This window comes from Cannabis sativa, chromosome 4 (assembly GCF_029168945.1).
Source record: "Cannabis sativa cultivar Pink pepper isolate KNU-18-1 chromosome 4, ASM2916894v1, whole genome shotgun sequence".
NCBI classification, from domain to species: Eukaryota; Viridiplantae; Streptophyta; class Magnoliopsida; order Rosales; family Cannabaceae; genus Cannabis; species Cannabis sativa.
The window spans coordinates 8,973,425-8,994,534 of NC_083604.1; the positions used below are offsets into that span (position 1 = coordinate 8,973,425).

The following is a 21,110-nucleotide window of genomic DNA, read 5'->3' on the forward strand; positions in this document are numbered from 1 at the left end:
CTTATGCCCGAAAGCCGTAAACCCAAACCCGTGAACTCGAAATCCCGTAAACACGCCTAATGTTCAACCTTACTTTTTGAGTATATATAATAAGGGATGGACTCAATGAACACATTTTTTATATCATTATTTTTTACACCATTTTTAGACCATCAAAGTAAATGGAAGGACCAAATTATAACAAGAAATATGTAAATAAAAATTAAAGCTCATTAAACAAAACCTTATCTCCCTCATCTCATTTGCACTGATCAAGAGCTTGTTGTTCCCTTAACTACATGCCGATAGTTTGTAGAAAATAAAAGCTAAGCCCTTGATTGATTAAGAGCTCGTTTAGTACGTTGTATTAAATCATATTGTATGATATTAAATTAGATTATTTATCATATTTTCATATAATACTATGTTAAATTTTAATTTATACAAAAATATTATATATTTATATGCTCATACAAGTTAATATTATATATAGTTTTACATAAAAATATTGCATGAAATACAATACAATACGGTTCGTTTAGTACATCGCCGTTGTTATTGTCATACAAAACGGATGTAAAACGGATGCAAAACGGATGTTAGATTCCATATTTGACGTTGTTATTGTCATACAAAACGGATGTAAAACTTATAGATCGATAGCTTGTTCTTGTCGTCAAATATGGAATCTAACATCCGTTTTGCTGCCATCGCGGTTGTTATTTCATATATTTTTTTTATACCCATATAAATTGAGTGTATTTAAATAGTAAAATACAATGCACTTTATCCATAATAAAGAGAATTGATTGATCAATTTATTTATAAGTTACAATATAAGTTATGGAGTGAGAGTTTGGACGGGGTCATGCAGCCCCAAATTTTTGTTCTTGTTGGAAACATATCTCTGATCTGCACTGATACCAGGATTCCAAAACTCAATCAAGAACAAAATCACAAATAAACATAGGGAGACACAAGAGAGAAATGAATGAATCTTTTATTGAGTATTTAATATGAATTATAGTGCTAATTACAAGACTAAAAAGAAATGTACAGATCAGGAAGTACTAATAGACTTCATTTTGTATTGTTAATAACTAACTGACTTAATTGTAAAATAGTCAAGTCCTAACTAACTAAGCTGCTAATGTACATGTGTGTATATTACAAGGGCAAAACCATCTAACAATTCTCTACCTTGACCTATAATATACATAGTACAGAGAGCATTGGACCTTAGCACTCAAAATGACTTGAAACATTGAAGATTTGAAGACACTTTGTGAAATTAGCAGTAGTATAATGACTTAGTGAGCATGACTGCAGCATTACTTTCAGTAGGGACCTTAAGTAGCTTAATCTTTCCACCTGAGATTATGTCTCGAATAAAATACATCCTCACATAAATGTGTTTGATTCACTCATGAAAGACTTGATTCCTACTGAGGTGTAAAGCACTTTGGCTGTCACACAAAATTGGTATTGTCCTTAGGTTGATACCAAGTTCAATTGTAATTCCTTTTAGCCAGAGTGCTTCTTAATGTACTCTGCCTCTATTGTAGATAATGAAACTATAGATTCTAGATTTGATTTCCAACTAATTATACAACTATTTAATTGAAAAACATACTCTGATGATGATCTTCTAGTGTCAAGGTCTCCTACATAGTCAGAATCTACAAAACATCTTACTTCTCCACCATCACAGTTTGCACAATGGATGAGGCCTGTTGTACATGAAGACTAGGATAATGAAGCCTAATCTACCATAAACACAAGAAAAAAAAAAAGAATAAAAGCATTCAGTAATGATGATTATCATTAGTCTACTTTCTTTAATTGATTGTGGGAAATATGTGCAAATTAAGATTATAGTTTATAGATACAATATTAATATATTGTCTTTTTTGGATGTAGGATATGAATAACATTTTTATTGTACTCCAACATAGTGGTTATTGGGATGAAAATTAAAATTCCATCAACTTTCAAGTTCCTGAATGATCATTCTAAATAATTGCAACTACAACACTTTGGTTTAAATGATAGGTAATGAGCTAAAGATAGAGCTTGGATCAACAATCCTAAAAATAGAGTACCAAGAAAAAGACGGTTACCTTCCATTCCACATAGTAGATTATCTCTAGTTTATCTTCTACACGAAGTTGAAGAAAAAAGAATCAGATAGTACCCTTTGTGCCTTACAACGGAGACTAAATAAATTGAGCTGACTTTTCTTTTTCAACCGGAATTACAAGAACACCTAACTTGTGTATAGAATTGGGACAAGTTGAAGAAGCGACATCAAATTCAGATGAAGAAGGAACCGTTAATATGGATTAGATGAGAGTGTAGATTATATCTCTTATGCAAGGTTTGTTGCCAATCAAATAATAGAAATGGGAAATGAAGCAAGCAACGATACAGAAGTGAACGAAATTGATGAAGATTCGGTAATCAACAATAAAAACCATCAAAAAATAGTTGTCTCAAATATACAAAGATAAAGAGACCTTGAAGATTGGGTTAAGCCACCACGCTAGAAAATATTTTCAATACCATGTGAAAAAATCTTGCAAAAGAGAGCTCGTAGCGCAGTGCTTTGACAAAAGTTGCAAGTGGAAGTTAAGGGCACCAAGGAATGGAAACAGAAGCTAAATTATAACTAGGACTTTTGATGACGATCACAACTGTGATATGAAGATCAGATTAAAAGATCAACGTCAAGCAACCTCAACCATCATTGCAGATATGATCAAGTACAAATTTACAAATATCAAGATTAAAATCGCAGTTACAGATATTATAAATAAGTTAAAAATTCATGGAGTGCGAGTCAAATACATCAAAGCTTGGAGATCAACACAAAAGACAAAATAAAAAGTGGGAAGAAATGTAGTTAAATCTTACTCTGAACTAGCCAAGTATCTTTACTTGTTGCATCTTACAAATCTAGGCTCTAGATAGCAAATTCTTATTCTTTTTTGTAGCATTGAATGCTTCAAGAAAAGGATAGTTGCATTACAATCCTGTTGTGATAGTTGATGGGACATTCTTAAAGTCAACATATGGAGGAATATTGCTGGTTGCAAAAACTCAAGATGAGAAAGGTCATATTTTCCCATTAGCTTTCGCTATAGTTGATTCAGATAATAATAATTCTTGGGAGTTGGTTCCTTGATAAGTTCAGAAAGTGTTATGGTGCAAGAGAAAACATGATCATTACATTTTCCTGTCATGAAAGCATAAAAAAGACAACTATCAAAGTTTACCTAGAATAACCTCATGGAGCTTGCACGTTTTACCTGTTAAAAAACATTAAAAGCAAATTCAAGAAAAACTCAAAAAAAGATCTTAAATACATTCTTTGCACAGGCAAAAGGCATACACTGTTAAAAGCTTCGAGCACCACATGAAAAAACTATATAAGATTGACAAGTGGTTGCGACCCTACTTGCAAGAAATCGGGTACGAAAAATGGGCTCAAGCTCACTCTCAAACCAATAGATACTCGAACATGACATTCAACATTGTAAAATTTTTTAATTTTGCAATTGTTGAAGTAAGGGACCTACCAATTTGTACTACGGTAGAATGTTTAAGAAGTTTGGTGCAAGAATGGAGCTGGAAGAATCAAAATATAGTCGAAGCAATTCTCACAAGGTTGACAAGCAAACATGAAGTAATCTTAAATGATAACTACAAATACTCATTGAAGATGATGGTATTATTCTCAACTTTAAATTAGAAGTTACTTAACTTGACTATAAATTCTAATATTAATACTTTCAAATATGATGTTTTGTTCGAAGTTCGTGATGATTGCAGAAAGGCAGTAGTTGATTTAAGTTCGAGAACTTGTACATGCAAAAAAAGTATATCACTCAACCTATAAATATATATAAGTACTATTGAATCTCCATTGGTTCCGTAATCATATTGACTATTTTCATATAGTTTTAGATATTGTGATCATTATCACACTTGTTCAGCCATTGAAAGTGCATCTCATTAATTTTTCTCATCATAATATTAACATAAATATATTGCTTATGTAGAATACTCTAACCTATAGAACCCCTATATATTAGCTTTATTTTATAATTTGATCCCATTAAAAGCAAACTACAGTAGCAAAAAAGGATGACACGTTAACTGCTAAACTTGTTTAACAAATAAAAAAATTAAAATATTTAAGAAATAAGAAAGAAAATTTAATCATTTCACTTTTGTCTATTACTTTAGTAATTTGCCGAAAAGTCACTACTTAAAAAAAAAAACTTAGTGAGCAGCAACGAGACAAATTTGGAAACTACTCTTTGGGTTTCTTTTCGATTTGAATGCATCCCTTCAACCAGCTAACATGATTATCTATTCACTTTTGCTACATCAAGATTATCAGATAATAAAACAGAGCTAGAGTTGAGTTCTGATGGAAAGAAAATAAAGTTTGCATTGGATGAATTTTCTTTGATAACAAGCTTAAATTGTTTTAAGCTTCCAGAGCATATTCAGGTTAACAACCAGCCTAATAGGTTATTGAAAAAATATATTCTTGAAAGAATTTATGTTGTCTAAAACAATTAAGGACGATGAAATGCCATTAAGATGGCTAAGGTGTTTACAGTGACAAACATTTTAGAATGTAAAGAGAGAATTCACCACAGTTAATTAATTCATTATAAAACTAGTAGACGATGAAGAAAGTTTTGAGAAGTATCCTGAAGGTCGTCGTTCATTCAACGAAACTATTAAAGACCTTACTAGTGCAAACATTTTAATGACATAAAATGTGTACTAGTTTCTCGAAACTATTAAAGATCTTACCAGTGCAAACATTTTCTTAAAACTTTCTTCATCGTCTAATGGTTTCATAATGAATTTATCAATTGTGGTGATTCCTCTCTTACTTTCTAAAATGTTTGTCACTGTAAACACCTTAGTCATTTTAATGGCATCATCATCATCCTTAATTGCTTCAGACAACATAAATTCTTTCAAATTATCCCTTGAAACAAAATTCTTCCCAAGAAAATATTATTCCATTAACCTATTAGGCGGGTTGCTAATTTGAATATGCTCTGAAAACTTAGAACAGTTTAAGCTTTTTATCAAAGCAAATTCATCCAGTCCAAACTTTGTTTTCCTTCCATTAAAACTCTACTTTAGCTCTGTTTTATTGTCTGTATAATTTTGATGTAACAAGAGTGAATGGATGATCAAGTTAGCTGTTTGAAGGGATGTATTCAAATTGAAAAGAAACCCAAAATAACAATCTCTAAATATCTCATTATTGATCACTAATTTTTTTTTTAATTATTATTAGTGACTTTTGGACAAATTGCTAAAGTGGTAGACAAAAGTGTAATAATTAAATTTCCTTTCCTATTTTTTATTTTTTTTGCTACTGTAGTTTGGTATGATGCCTTCCTTGTGCTTTTAATCGGATCAAATTATAAAATAAAGCTAAAGACAATATATAGGAGTCCTATAGGTTAAAGTGTCCAACATAGATAATATATTTATGTGATAAGAAAAATAAATGAGCTACCCTATAATAAGTGTGAAAGAACCATAATATTTAAAACTATATAAAATAGACAATATAACCAGGGAACCATGAAAATTCAATAAAACTTTATATATATTATATATATAAATATATATAGGTTGAGTGATATACTTTTTTCATGTAAAAATTCTAGAGCTTAGATCAACTATTGCATTTTTACAACCATCACAAACTTCGAACAAAACATTTGTTAGTGCACCTAATGTTTCAAAGTATTAGTATTAGAATTTATAGTCAAGTTAAGTAACTTCTAATTTAAAATTGAGAATAATACCATCATCTTCAATGAGTATTTGTAGTTATTATTTAAGATTACTTCATGTTTGCTTGTCAATCTTGTGAGAATTGCTTCAGCTATATTTTGAGATTTTTCCAGCTCCATTCTTGCACCAAACTTCTTAGACATTCTACCGTAGTACAAATTGGTAGGTCCCTTACTTCAACAATTGTTGAATTCAAAAATTTTACAATGTTGGATGTCATGTTTGAGTATTTATTGTTTTAAGAGTGAGCTTTTCAAAAATTTTACAATGTTGGATGTCATGTTTGAGTATTTATTGTTTTGAGAGTGAGCTTGAACCCATTTTTCATACCTAATTTCTTACAAGTACGGTCGTAACCTCTTATCAATCTTATCTAGTTTTCCCATGTAGTGCTTGAAACTTTTAACAATGTATTCCTTTGCCACTGCGAAAAATGCATCTGAGACCTTTTCTGAGCTTTTCCTTAATTTGCTTTTAATGTTTTTTAGCAGGTGAAAGGTACAAGCTCCCATGAGATACTTTTGGGTACACTTTGATAGTTGTCTTTTTTATGCTTTCGTGACAGAGATAATGATCATATTTTTTCTTGCACCATAACACTTATTAAACTTGTCAAAGAACCACTCTCAGAAATTATCATTCTCTGAATCAACCACGTCGAAAGCTAGCGAAAAAATATGATCAACCAGCAATATTCCTCCATATGTTGACTTTAAGAATATCCCATCAACTATTACAGGAATACAATGCAACCATCATTTTCTTAAAGCATTCTATGCTACAAAACGAAAAGAATTTGCCATCTTCCTCTGTTTTGAGTTCCACAAAAAAGCCTGAATTTGTAAGATGCAACAAGTAAAATTACTTAGCTAGTTCAGAGTAAGATTTAACTACATTTCCTCACTTTTTTTTGTCTTTTGTATAGATCTTCAAGCTTTGCTATATTTGACTCACACTCCACAAATTTTCAACTCATTTATAACATTTGCAACTGTGGTTTTAGTCTTGATGTTTGTAAATTTGTACTTGATCATATCTGCATTGATGGTTGAGAATGCTTGACATTGATCTTTTAATCTTATCTTCATATCACAACTATTATCATCATCAAAAGCACTAATTATAAATTGGCTTGTGTTTCCATTCCTTGATACCCTTAACTTCCACTTGCAATTTTTGTCAAAGCACTTCGCTAGGAACTTTCTTTTGCTAGATTTTTTCACAGGGTATTGAAAATGTTTTCTAATAGCGTAGTGGCTCAACACAGTCTTCAATGTCTCTTTATCTTTGTATATATGAGACAAAACTATTTCTTCTTAATGGTTTTTGTTGTTGATTACCGAATCTTCATCAATTTAGATCTCTTCTGCATCGTTGTTTGCTTCATTTCCCATTTCTATTATTTGCTTGGCAACAAGCCTTGCATAAGAGATATAATCTATACTCATCTGCACCCATATCAACAGTTCCTTCTTCATCTGAATTTGATGTCGCTTCTTCAACTTGTTCCAATTCTATATACAACTCATTATGTGTTCTTGTACTTCTGGTTGAAAAAAAAAGTCGGTTCAATTTGGTAATCTTCGTTGTAAGGCACAAAACGTACTTCATGAAATCTAATTCGTTTTTCTTCAACTCCTTGTAGAAGATAAACTGAAGATCATTCACTATGTGAAATGAAAGGTAACGTCTCTTCCTTAGTACTCTATCTTTACGATTGTTGATTCAAGCTCTATCTTCAACTCATTACATATCATTTCAACTAAGGTGTTGTAGTTGCAATTATTTGGAATGATCATTTTACAAACTTGAAAGTTGATGTAATTTTAATATTCATCCCAATGACCACTATGTTGGAATACAATAAAAATGTTATCTATATCTTAAATCAAGAAGAGACAATATATTAATATTGCAACTATAAACTATAATCTTAATTTGCACATATTTCCAACAAACAACTAAAAAATAAACTAAGATAATGATCCTAACTGAATTCTTTTATTAATTTTTTTTCTTATGGTAGATGAAGCTTCATTATCCTAGTCTTCATGTACTTTTTTGCTCTTAAAAAAAGTAAGAAAGATAGTGAGAAATAATGCAGACAACATTTTATTAGTTTAAATTTTTTATTTGGTAGCAGATAGGTGAGCAAGTCAATATTGGTACCTATTAGATAGTAGTCCAACAGTTGAATTCGGACAAGATTTTTGCTCTTTCAATCTTCTTCTGTAACTCAACACTTAGGAAAGCTGCAACAAGAAAAATATATTTAAATTATGAAAGATTTAGATTTGTTGTAAAAGTTTCACATATGCAATTTCTCAAAAGTGAAATTAGATGTATCATCTCAAATCACAATTGTAACATAGAAACTTATGAGTAGTAAATAAGCTTGAAATAAATGTCAGAATTAGACAAGCACAAGCCTTTAATGGTAGAATATGACGTGATAAGGACTTATATAATACAAAACAAAACACGACACAACACAATAAATGGAGCCATTGATAGAATTCTATATGTGTGTGTGTGTGTGTGTTTATGTTCTTCAGTTGTTACATCCCCAAAGATGAATTTGGTTGTTCAGTTGTTTTAAAAAAGCAAGAGCTCTGCAATATATGAATACCCTGTCCAATAATTTTCTTCAGCAAATTAAATATAAAAAAAATTGTTTTCTGATGAGAAAGATTGTATTCAGGTTGGTCCAATAAGGTATTGTTTTAAATTTTAAGCTTAGTACCACCAACCAACCTAAATTTCTAGAAGAAAGAGAAAACATCAGCACATCTTGATTATCACTAAAGAAATCTTGTATTGTATGCATCTCAGTTCTCTCACCACATTTTCAATTCATTGAGCTGACTGAACCAGTCAAATCACACAACACAAATTGTGATTGTTCTTTAAATCAAAGTTGCACCTTCTATAAGTCTCAACAAGACAGCCAAGAAGAACAAGGCTGAAGGCTCCAATCATGTCTTTCACTCAAAAAGGGTCTCCATTGTGAGCTAAATTGCTCAGGCAATAAATCTCACCTGAACTGGAAGTTTATTTTACCATAAAATACAGTTGAATCATACATTGCTAGAACAAGAAAGAGTACACAACAGCACAGGGTCTTATTAAAATGGGATATACTAATCAATCTTGTATTGTGTATGCCTCAGTTCTCGCCACATTTTCAGTTGATAGAGCTCAACCAATCAAATCACACAACAAAAATTTCACCAACAAATTAACAAACCAGCTCATTTAGTAACAATGCAGAACTGGAATCTAGGGGAAAAACAGTGGTCATTGTAATGATAAATTTAGGTAAAATGTAGTGCTAACTAGAGTATGTATATTGTGGCCTCTACTTAATGCTATATACCTATGGTTGGCAAAATTGAAGAACAATAGTTCACTATGTGGTCTATTTTTCTTAAGGTAATAGAAAATGAAAACAAACAATGAAATTCAAGTCTTTAATGTATTTGAAAGTTACACTTATACTTACAAACATATCATAATAAATTAATTGCAAAAATGAATGTAAAAACTTCATTGTAAACTATAAAAGATACACATGCTTTCAATATACAACCTTACACCTATAGAAATTATCAAATCCAAAATTTTGGGCCTGCCAATTGGCGATTAGCAACAAAACAATGGCTGGCTAGCTTCTAAATTTTTATTAAGAAATTTATAGAATTAAATAGGAATTTCTAGCTATTTGAGGGATATAAGTAGATGAAAAGAGGTTAGTAGGGTTGTGAATTTTTTTTGTCATTGTAGGAATTCATTAGAATTCATTGGGAGGCTTAAGGGATCCTCAAATTTCCCCTTCTATCTTGTATTTTCTGTGTTTGAGTATCAGTAGAGAAGACTTAATAGCCAATTTCAGATCTGAGTTCCTATCAATTTCATGTTCAATTGAGCAAAAAGAACCAAACAATAAGACATAATACAACAAGTAGAACATCTATATTTAAATTATGAAGGATTTATATTAGTTGTAAAAGTTTCACATGTCCAATTTCTCAAAAGTGAAATTGGGTGTATCATCTCAAATCATAATTGTAATATAGAAACCACTGAGCAGTAAATAAACTTGAAACAAATGTCAGAATTAGACAAGTACAAGCCTTTACTGGCGGAATATGACGTGATAAGGACTTATATAAAACAAAACATAGCACAACACAACAAATGGAGCCATTGATAGAATTTGGGAAAAAGAGCTATCAAAATCCCATAAACAACGAAGAATTAGAAAAATGCATCATGAATTCACACTGTGTTATGTAAGATTCCATCAATAACTCACCCGGCAAATAAACCAATGAAGACTATCCAACTAGCTATTGAGAAAGTGCCACCAAGTTCTGTTTTCCACTTTTTAACACCTTCGGATCACCCTACACGCCAAAGGAAGCTAATTTAAACCATTAACTCTGGACTCAACAAAAAACACAAAATTATCACTTTGTGAAACAGAGATTCAGAGGTTAAAAAAAATGTTGAAAGTGGAATTTTTGTGAGGTTTTAAACCCATCCAATTTTTATAATATCCAGAACTAAGAAATCAGATGAGGAGCAAATACAAGAACAAAGAAAGAACACAACCAGCTTTTACTTGGTTCAGACTGCAATGTGCAATACTATATCCAAGGCAGAAAAATCACTTTCTTGTCAATTCAATAAACAAGAAGAATTTTTTACAATTGATTTTCATCAGAGAAGGTTGATGAATTTTCTCTTGTTTTTCAAGAAACAAAGACATCCCAATGATCCCAATTACAACCACATGAACTTTCCCCAGAAAGATTCTATCACCCTAAGATCGCTTACAAGAACCTTCTAGTTCTCAGTTTTCATCTGTCACTTAATCAAAAGTGATTGTATATATAGATAAAGGAGAGGAACTCTTCGCAACGGTAAAATAATGCGAATCTCAAACTTCTATCATTTAATAACCTATCAACTTGTAACTAAAATTCATATTTATTAGTTCCCAGCAAATAACAATGTTTGTCATATATGGAAAAACTAATGTAACCATAAACTACGTAATAGTTGAAAAATGAGAAGACTTTTTTTTTAGAATTAGTAACTTTCATACAGATAAAATAATTAGAAGTACAACAGTTAAATAATGTGGAGATTATAGCAACTCATTATCTAGTCCTAGTACCTTTTCTTTGCTAATTTATGAGCTAAAAGATTAGCTTGTCTTGAAACATAAGCAAGAATGAGACTAAGGAAAGAAGCTCTAATCTCGCTAACAATATCCTTAGGAGGAGGCATTATTTAGACCACAATCACCTTATAGCTACTTCAGCATATGAAATTGGTAAAGAGATTAACAAACACCACTTGAGAATGCAACAAATTTTGGCCTTCAGCAGCAGTGATGAAATAAAATTCCATGAACAAGGCACCACTAGTCAGCAAGCACTCGTCCTTCCTTGTTTCTTACTACTACTCCAAAATCAATCTTATTCCTTTTTTAATCAATGGCAGCAACAACATCGACTGTAAGCATTAAACAACCTATAAGAGGAAGTTTTTCACACCAGTAAATCTTCTAACCGAAATAACGGTCTTGATTAGTAGAGTCACAGCTCATCAAATATTTCACAGTGAAGCCAAGATTTTTTAAAAATTGGTCTAAAGCTTTCTAAAATTACCAAAAACACAAAAAATTACAAATACACAGAAGCAAAGAAAGAAGAAAGGTGAAGTTGATAACTTACCTGCCAATGCCTGGTGGCAAAGGAAATATCCAATCTGCTAACCCACCATCTGAGCCATTTTTGGAATCTATGCTTTGGAAGGAAGGTCATTCCCAAATTCCGAACAAGCCAAACAAAATTAGTTATTCCAATAGAAGAACCAATCACAAGAGATAAACAATCAAGAAACTTAAGCAAATCAACTATCTCTGTCACCTCTCTAGCATAATACCTCCTGCCTAGCATAAGCATAAAAGTAGAATTTATAAACCCCAATTCCATGACTTAAACCTTGCCTGTAGTGACCCCTATAATGACTACCTTTCGCCCAAAATAACAGAAATGGAAAACCAGCAGTGATAATCAAATAAAAATATTAGGATTACCTTAGGTTTCAAGATCCAAGAACAGGTGAATTTCCGATGTTAGTAGCTGAAAAGAAATGTTATGGCTGAAAAAGAAAAGCAGCAAAGCTATTCAGTAAGTATTTACCCTTTTGATACTCACCTTCGTAAACATCCCCATTACTGTAAAAACTCTCTCCCAATTCTCTTTCAGTTTCATTCTTTCATTTTTATTGAAATTCAAACAATCACAGCCCCATTCAAACAGAACAAAGAATCAAAACAAATCAAATTAATATTTCAATAATCCAAACAAAGACCAATTTTAATTTGGAATCCTTACCTCTTATTTTATGGTGAATTAGATTTGAGGTTGTTTATAGATAAGATGATGGTGATTTTAAAAAAAAAGAACAATGAATATCATTTTTTATGCAGCCCATGGAGTATCAAATCCCCCCTTCCAGATTTGAGATTGTTTATAGATAAATAGAAGTAATTGTACTATTTGCTATCAAATTCTTAGAACCAAATTAAGACGCGAGCAATACAACGATGCATACATTATTGTGACATGGTTTACTCTAACGACAATTATTTAAAACCAATCAACTTTGAAGATAACAATAGTGGAGTCCTCAAAGTTGAAGGAATTGTCAATTAAACTAGGGAAAACTGAGTAGCCCAGTTTAATAAATACAAATTACAATAGACAAGAAAAGGCAGTTCAAGCCTAACATTCTTATCTATTGACTTAAGCGCAGATCAGGGGAAATGGAGAATAATATCTCAGAATCTCACTTTTTTTTATCCTCCTAAAAACTGATGGTAAAAAATGTCATAAGTTCACACTAGTCGATATGAAGAATCAGCAAAACATGTTAACATACATCTCTTAGTACCTACTAAATTTCAATACTAAAGGCTTTACCGAGGCAAGTCGATACAATAATAGGCCCTACCAAATCCCCTGCCGCACAGCCTATCCATTGACCAGCTGAAGGGCGAAATAAAACTGCACCAATTCCAGCTCCAATAGAAGCAAAAACTAGTGATGAACCGCATTTGATTGTAGTAGAAGAAAGCTTCTTTCCAAGAAGTTTAACTTGTTCTGCTGGCTCGACTTCATCACCCTCTTCTTTTAAATTCAGCAAGCGAGTGATAAATCGGTAAAACTCAATGCCAACTTGAACAGTCCATGATGCCGCAACTCCTAGAAGATGTCCTCTGAAAGTCGTTTTGCCAACTCTGAAAAAGAAAACATAAGCAGGCATTCCTCTGCTGGCCTTGCGTGTGGCTGATTTTGGAACATCTTTTAAGAGTTTCCATGCCATTCGCTGGGAAACATGATGGACAGCCATTCTTTCCAAAATTCTTCTAGTTGTGACAATAGTAGTCTCACGACAGATTTGTATTACTGATTTTTTTAAGGGAGCAACATAGTCTACAGGCTGTTCTTCCTGAGATTCCTGCAGGAACTCATCATCATCCGCATCCAAATTCGTACGAGGCTCCAAAAGTGGTAAATAGAACATTAATAAAGACCGTAAGGAGGTCATCGCTAGTGTCCTAAGCTCAAAAGCCGAAAATAGAGGCTTTAAATGAATTCTGTACTCCTTGGTACTGTATCTAAGAGCATCATTCTGAAACAAGTTTTCAGAAGCAGTTTTGAAACTAGTTGCGTAATTATTAGAAAACTCTGCACCAGCATCACATTGAACAATTGGTATCCTGAAATAACCAAACAAAGTTTTGTAGGCATAAGGTGTTCCCGCAGCCACAGAGGCGGCGGCAGCAGAGGGAGCAGCCGTGGCCGGAATAAATCCAGAAGAGTGAGCCGTATATAAACTTGTGTTTTTCCTCAACAGATCCAAGGCTATAGCTATTCCCGCCATTCTCAACTAACTGAGGAAGGTGAACTGGTCCGTCCGAGAGAGGAAAAGAGCTTCCGTCGCCGTCTCCGTCGCCGTCTGTGAGTGAGGGCAAGGGGAATACAGATCGTAATATCGTAAATAGAAGTAAATGTTATTCTTACCTTATTTTGAATTTGACGGGAGAGATTTGAGTGTTTGAATCACATTGCGATGATTTTGATGGAAATTGTTGATAACAATCGCCGGCTGGATCTCTGTCCTTGAAAAGTGGAGAAGAAGAAGAATCAGGAAGAGCGTATAAATGGAATAAATGCAACAAAAATGGTAATTGTGAATGTAATGTCACAATACCCTATAAATAAATTAATAAATTAAGGTTTTAAATGGTAATTGTGAATGTAATATCGGTTGCTGCATCATTCAGATATCACTAATACTAGTGAGTTTGAGATTAAGATATGGAAAATTGCATGGAAGCTTCATGTCCCTCCCAAAGTGCACCAACTCATGTGGCGTGCTTTATCTGGTTGTTTGGCTACTAAGGTTCAACTTACTACCAAACATATTCATCTTGACCAAGTTTGTCCTATGTGTAACCAGGTGCCTGAGACCATTTACCATTTGTTGGTGCAATGTTCTTTTGCACGGTCTTGTTGGCATCTGTCGGTTCTAGATTTGAGTCATACGCCTATGGAGTCTTTTTGGGATTGGTTTAGCCATATTCTGCTACAACACTCATCCACAGCCCAGGAAGAATTGCTTATGGTTCTTTGGGCGATTTGGTATGCCCGAAATGAGGTTGTTTGGCGGGACAAATCAATGTCAGCGGCGGAGGTTATTTTATTGGCAAGAGTAGTCCTTAATCAATGGAGAAATGCTCAACAAAGGATAATGGGGTCTTTACTTGCTCCTACGGGTTCAAGAGTGGATCTAGAGCATTGGGTGAAACCAGTTATGGGAAAGATTAAGGTTAATGTCAATGGTGCAATCTTTGCAAGTGATGGTCGATTTGGAGCGGCAGGGGTGGCCCGGGATTCTCAGGGTCGATTCATTGAAGGCTTCACAATTTTACGGGTGGGGTGTGTGGATTCGGCTATGGCTGAATTGGTAGGGGTTAAGGAGGCATTGAGTTGGATAAAGAGGAAACATTGGGGACCGGTTGAAATTGAAACTGATTCTTTGGTTGTTGTCCAGGCAATCCAGAGCACGGTGGAGTTACCTTCTCCTTTTGGCCTTCAGTTGGCGGTTTGTCGTTCTCTTTTGGCCGATTTGTCGTTAGTCTCAATTAATTTTGTTAAACGTTCTGTAAACAAAGCTGCACATTGTCTTGCTCGTAGCTCTTGTTTGTATCCAGATCGTATTTTTAGTGAGGATGATGCTCCTGCTAATTTTCTTTCTATTGTAATGGATGAATCTTCTTATTAATAAAGTTACCATTTTCCTTCAAAAAAAAAAATGTATGATTTCAAAAAATATATATATATATATATTAATAAAATAACCCCGGAATAAATGCATCAAAAATGGTAATTGTATCACCAATAAAATTGGTTATTATATTAAAAAAAAAGGGTAAGTACTATTTTAGACCCTATGTTTTGCAAAAGTTACAGATTGGACCATGTATTTTGTTAAATGACAAAATGGACCTTGTATTTTCTAAAATAGTAAAAATAGGACCCTGAACTTAATTTTTGACAACTTTTTTTTTAATACAACCAACTTGAAGACAATGCTTAATACGAACAGATACAAAAAATGTAAACAGTTTTGTCATAGCACTTTTAGATCGGATTATAATTAAACTTTATTTTGACAAAAAATCAATTCAGGGTCCTATTTGTACTATTTTAAAAAATACAGGGTCCATTTTGTCATTTAACAAAACACAGGGTCCAATTGATAACTTTTATAAAACAGATGGTCCAAAATGGTATTTACCCTAAAAAAATGGTAATTGTGAATGTTAGACATTTAGATGTAAAAATTGAGTTATATTTTATAAAATTTAATATGTTATTTAATAATTATTAAAAATATAAAATAATAATAATACAAAACTAAAAGTAAAATTTAATTTTTGTATATATGAGAAGGGAATAAATAAATAAATTTTTACATCAAAAGTACAAAATGTTAATTTTATTACCAAAATACCACTACACGGTTACCCAAACATTTATACCATTTTCCTTTAATTTTTTACATTTGTACCACATGCATACACAATAAATGCTTTGTTGACACGTGAGTGATTGATGTATTACATCAATCTTTCTATATATCATTTCCCTCTTTTTTTTTTTTTCTCTTTTTTTTTCCTTTTATTTTTCATTTCTTTTCAGTTTTTTTTTTTTAAAAAAAATATTAACCTCCATAGCTAAACACTTCCCCCTCCACGATCCCAACTCGATTTCCCTCTTCTTTTTGTTCTTCAATTTTTTTCAACTCTCATTACCGAATCCCATAACTGTTTTTCCTCTTTTTATTTTTCTCTTAATCCATATATAAATATGGATGTAACTCGTCCTTCCCCTATTCAAAAGAAAATTTCTAAAATTGAGTTGAGGAAGATGACTCTGATTTTGCTCCTCCATCGTCGAAACGTGGGTGAGCTCATCCAAAGAAAAAATCAAAGGTGGTTGCCCAAGAAAAAATTCATCAAGATGATGCTCAAAAAATGATTAACATGGAGCTGGTCTTCGATCTCAGGTTTGTTTTCGGTTTCTTTTTCGTTTCCCCCCTTTTTGAAATTTTTTTCGTATTTGACATTAGTGTGTTTTGTATTTATCGATTTTACTATTTTAGGTTTTTCATTTTAACATTTCTTTTAGTTTTATTTGGTTTTTAGGGCTTTTATTTTTTAGTTTAATCTATTTGTTCTTTTTATGAGTTTTTTATTTTCGTTTGTTTAGTCTTAATTTCTGTTTTATTTTGTTGTTTTTTTTTTTTTTTTTTTTGTTTTTGTTTTTTTTCAGATGTTTTATTGTTTTTCATTTCAGTTTCTTCATTTGATTATTTCTTATTTTGTAATAGTTTTTTAATAGTGTAAACACATTCTGTATGTATTTTTTTTTTTAATATGTTTTTTGTCTAGTTGTTTCTTGTCCATTTTTATATCATCAATGAGTAACAATGAGATTTATCATGGATGTTGATGTTCAAAGAGTTTTTCCTGTATTTTAGTTTGTATACAGTTGTTTTGTAGTTTTATTATAGTTTTGCTACTTGCATATGTTATTTCATTATAAAACTAATATGCAACTATTTGCACAAAACTTACTATGTATAACTGCTATTTTTTGGTCCTCGTCAAATTAAATTCCTGCATAATATATAAACTATCATAAAACGATAATGCAACTATAAGACAACCAAAACAAAAAAAATAAACAGACTTATACGTAACTGGTTGTACCTTAATTCGAATTTGCTCTACTTATTATGTTTTAAAAAAAATATATTCCACGTTGGAAACCAATAATCAATCAAAATGCAACTGTATATAACGTAGATCTATTATTCATGAGATTTTTATTAAAAAAAAAAATTTCACAGCATATTGTTTTGGATTCAGTGGGAGCTCCAGATCTGTTTGTTACAGATTTACATTTTATGAATTTGGATTTCGGTATTAGGGGGAGTTGTTTTGATCGAATAAAACATAAATAAATGTGTAATTTCAGTTTCTTCGCGGTTTTTCTGGTTTTTTTTTCATCATTTTCTGTTTAGATCATTGCATGTCTTCTTTTCCAGCTAATTTCGCCGAAATTAATGGTTGTATTTCCTTCGTTTTGGTTTTATTTTGGTTGTTTTGCTGTTTTGAAACGATCGAGGTATGTTCATCTTCATCGTTCGCTCCGTGCAGCTGGAGGTTTTGTGCATGTGGTATTTTTGTAAATATTTATATGTGGACTGTATAAATATTTAATGGGCCGGCCCATAGTATTTTTGTAATTTTTTTTTTTTATATTTTTTTTTTCCCCAAAAATAAATAAAAGAGATAACCACGAGGAACGTGTCTTAACACCATAAACGACACCGTTTTGATCGTGTCAGTTCTAGACACTATCTGAGTATGCTCGTAATTAAGAGAAAGATATGGGATAGAACGAGACTCTACTTCTTCACTGTCTCACTCACTCCTAATAAATTAAAAATCAGAGCCAAATTCCTATTTCGGAAAAAAAAAATATATCAATGGCGATTTCTTCAATTTCCATATTCTGTCAGCGGAGCAGCGTTCACCTAACCTTGAACAACGTCCTCCGTGGAGGAATCCGATGCTTCTCAATAGCTGCAGCCAAACAGCAACACAATCCAAACAGCGTATCCAGGAAGCTCCACCAGCAACCAAACAAGAAACTCCTCAGAGCCAAACACACCTTCAAGGACTATTCTTCACTCGCTCCTGTACTTTCTCCTAACGACAAACCACCGCTCTCGGACACCCAAGCCATCGGCACCGTCGCCTCCGCTCAAGCCAACTTTATGCGCGTCGTGGTTCAATCCGAACACTCTTTTGGAAGCTTCGAAGAGGGTTCGGATGATTCTTCTAGAATTGGAGTTGAGTTACTGTGTGTTGTTAAAGCTGTGTTGAAGAAGATTAAGAGGAGGGTTTTGGTTGGGGATACTGTTTTGGTTGGGTCCATTGATTGGGTGGACCGTAGGGGAATGATCGAGAATGTGTTCCAGAGAAGCTCCGAGATTCTTGATCCTCCAGTAGCCAATGTGGACCATTTGCTTGTGCTCTTCTCTTTGGACCAGCCGAAGGTGGAGCCCTTTACGCTCACTAGGTTTTTGGTTGAAGCCGAGTCCACTGGGATTCCTCTTACGCTCGCTTTGAATAAGGTGGAGCTAGTTGATGAAGAGGTTAGTATTTGGTTATATCTTAATGCTATGTTTTGCTCCTTAATTGATGGAGAACTAAGACTTGGATACCCAATTAGTGTAATTAATCACATTTGTAGGTCGAGTGGTCAATCCCATACTTGGCTCCAAACCTCATGACTTCGATGGTTCATGGAATCTTTGTGCTAGAATTTCATATAGTTATGAAATAATGAGAAAATGCTTTTGACAATAATGTATATTAGAATGAATGAGATTAGCTGAATCTTTTCTATGCTTTGAAACTAGGGTTCCCACCCTATACTAGGAAACTATAGCAATTGCAATGTAGGTTCCCAGGAGGTTTCTAATGGAGCAAACTAAAAACTTCATGTTTGATCATTTGAGCTACCCTTCTTGGGTTAACTGAAATTTTAGTTGCTTGTTTCTGCTCTAATAAGCTTCTAGATGATTCTCGTAGCAAACAAAAGCTTCTAGATGACTCTTAGGAGATTACAATGATGTTCAATAAGGTAGTTTATTAGAACCTAAACCCTTGAATCAGAATGGAAGATGGCCTTGTATGCAAGGATAACTTAAACACAGCTGTTTTAAGATGGGGTGTTTGACCTCAATCGAAGTATTTTTTGGTTCTCTTTGGATTCGATTCTGTGCATTCTATTACTACCTGACATTTGATACTAACTTTCGAGGACTATATAGGGTAATCTCTCTAATATTGACGTGCGATTCAATCTGTCTAACGCTGACAACTAGTTATCGATGTTTATTGTGCAATACCATACTTCTATGCAGACAATAGTTTTGTGGCAATCTAAACTGCGAAGCTGGGGATACAAACCAGTGTTTTGCAGTGTTGAATCCAAAGTTGGACTTGATTCCCTTGCGTTTATTTTAAGAGATCAAACCACTGTAATTGTGGGTCCAAGTGGAGTTGGAAAGTCTAGCCTGATCAATGCTTTAAGAAACAGCCAACTTGCTTCAAATGCTACAGACGATAATTGGTTTGATACCGTGAGTAGTATTATCTATTTCTTATTATTTTATTCTTCATATAAGTGATAATGGTAATATCATTCCCCCATTTCTTCTTATTTGTACTTTCTTTTTTTCTTCTCCAGATTCTAGGAAGCAAATGGTTAGAGGATCAGCGGGTTGGAGAAGTTTCAACAAGAAGTGGCAGGGGGAAGCATACTACTCGCAATGTTTCCTTACTTCCATTAGCTGGAGGAGGTTATCTTGCTGATACTCCAGGATTTAACCAGCCTAGCTTATTAAAAGTAACAAAGCAGTCTCTAGCACAAACTTTCCCAGAGGTATGCTTGTTTGTTAGATGCACTTTGTTTCTGGTTTCGGTCTCTTTTGCACCGTTTTCTTAGCGCAAAATTCAACACACCTGTTTCAGCTGACATGTCTGTATTTCTTCAGGTCCGGAAACTGCTCAATGCCAATGAGCCTGCAAAATGTTCTTTCAATGATTGCCTACATCTTGGCGAACCAGGATGCGTTGTCAAAGGGGATTGGGAAAGATATCCATTTTACTTTCAACTCCTTGATGAGATAAGAATTAGGGAGGAATTTCAATTAAGGACATTTGGAACCAAAAAAGAAGGTGACGTAAGGTATTTGTCCAAACTTGTTCTTCACAGAAACGTAAAACTCTTGAATTGTGACTGGGGCAAAGCTTTGTTCAAGTAATGAAATTACTGATTCTGACAGGTACAAGGTGGGAGACAAAGGAGTTCAACAAGCAGAACCGAGGTTGGAACTAAAGAAGCATAGGAGACAATCTCGTAAGAGAATTAACCAGTCATTTCTCGATGAATTAGATGAGCTGGATGAGGACGACGAAGATGGCGAAAACTTACTAGACCTGGAGAATCATTCTGTAAATTGATCACCTGGGAGTGAAAGACCAAGCATTGTACATAGATACGAAGAAGACCTTGTTTTGTTTGAGAAAAGGAATGCATGCCACTCAAGCAAAGTGTGCAATGCAACTGCTAGAGACCAGATCTTGACTCATTATGTTCATAGACCTCAGTACTAATACCTATCCGGTGTTAAACAGAAGAAACCAACTCTTTTATTTTCCAATAATAAATTGGGATGCCTTACATAATGCCTTACATAACCTTGTTATGTTCATGCATTTTACTTTTGGATGGCTAACAGAAAATAAAATAGCTGAAATGAAATCCGTTGATTTTAAATAATAAAAAGGTGTAATAAAATCAGTTGACACTAGCCTATGTAAAAATGTGTAATAAAATCCATTATGTTGGCGAAAAAATATAATATATTTGTACTAAATAAAATATCATTAATAATTATTATTATTACAATAAAAAATGTAATAAAACATATCACTAATGATCATGCAAAAAATATTGCATTTAACGCACCATTAAAGCTATTTTAAAATTGCTACCACTTTTATACATTAGAGATGCTCTTATAATTGCGAAATTCCATTACATATTTTCTGCTACGAATTAAAA

The 21,110-nt window shown here is 33.1% G+C and overlaps 2 protein-coding genes across 13 annotated transcripts; one reads left to right on the forward strand and one right to left on the reverse strand.

Moving 5' to 3' along the window:
• Window positions 1-6,500: 6,500 nt before the first annotated feature.
• On the reverse strand, window positions 6,501-14,245 carry LOC115714205 (uncharacterized). 12 transcript variants are annotated; one of them, XR_009687228.1, is made up of 7 exons: window positions 12,816-14,215; window positions 11,927-11,991; window positions 11,562-11,628; window positions 11,131-11,340; window positions 10,133-10,223; window positions 7,987-8,069; window positions 6,501-7,363 (listed from the first exon to the last, which is right to left on the reverse strand). XR_009687228.1 is itself a non-coding variant. In XM_061113241.1 (3 exons), exons 1-2 carry the CDS (start codon window positions 13,777-13,779, stop codon window positions 11,966-11,968), a joined length of 990 nt encoding a protein of 329 aa, XP_060969224.1. In that variant the 5' UTR covers window positions 13,780-14,215; the 3' UTR covers window positions 10,230-11,628; window positions 11,927-11,965. The 12 variants fall into 12 exon arrangements, 2 of the variants coding, with proteins under 2 accessions (XP_060969224.1, XP_060969223.1); XR_009687232.1 differs by lacking the exon at window positions 6,501-7,363 and having other exon boundaries at window positions 7,616-8,069; window positions 11,131-11,358; XR_009687234.1 differs by lacking the exon at window positions 6,501-7,363 and having other exon boundaries at window positions 7,616-8,069; window positions 11,131-11,358; window positions 11,562-11,633.
• A 3,546-nt stretch (window positions 14,246-17,791) lies between these two features.
• On the forward strand, window positions 17,792-20,738 carry LOC115714310 (small ribosomal subunit biogenesis GTPase RsgA 1, mitochondrial). The gene is made up of 5 exons (XM_030642962.2): window positions 17,792-18,630; window positions 19,405-19,623; window positions 19,731-19,925; window positions 20,038-20,231; window positions 20,329-20,738. The coding sequence occupies exons 1-5, from the start codon at window positions 17,959-17,961 to the stop codon at window positions 20,504-20,506; spliced, it is 1,458 nt and encodes a 485-aa protein (XP_030498822.2). The 5' UTR covers window positions 17,792-17,958; the 3' UTR covers window positions 20,507-20,738.
• Window positions 20,739-21,110: the final 372 nt, after the last annotated feature.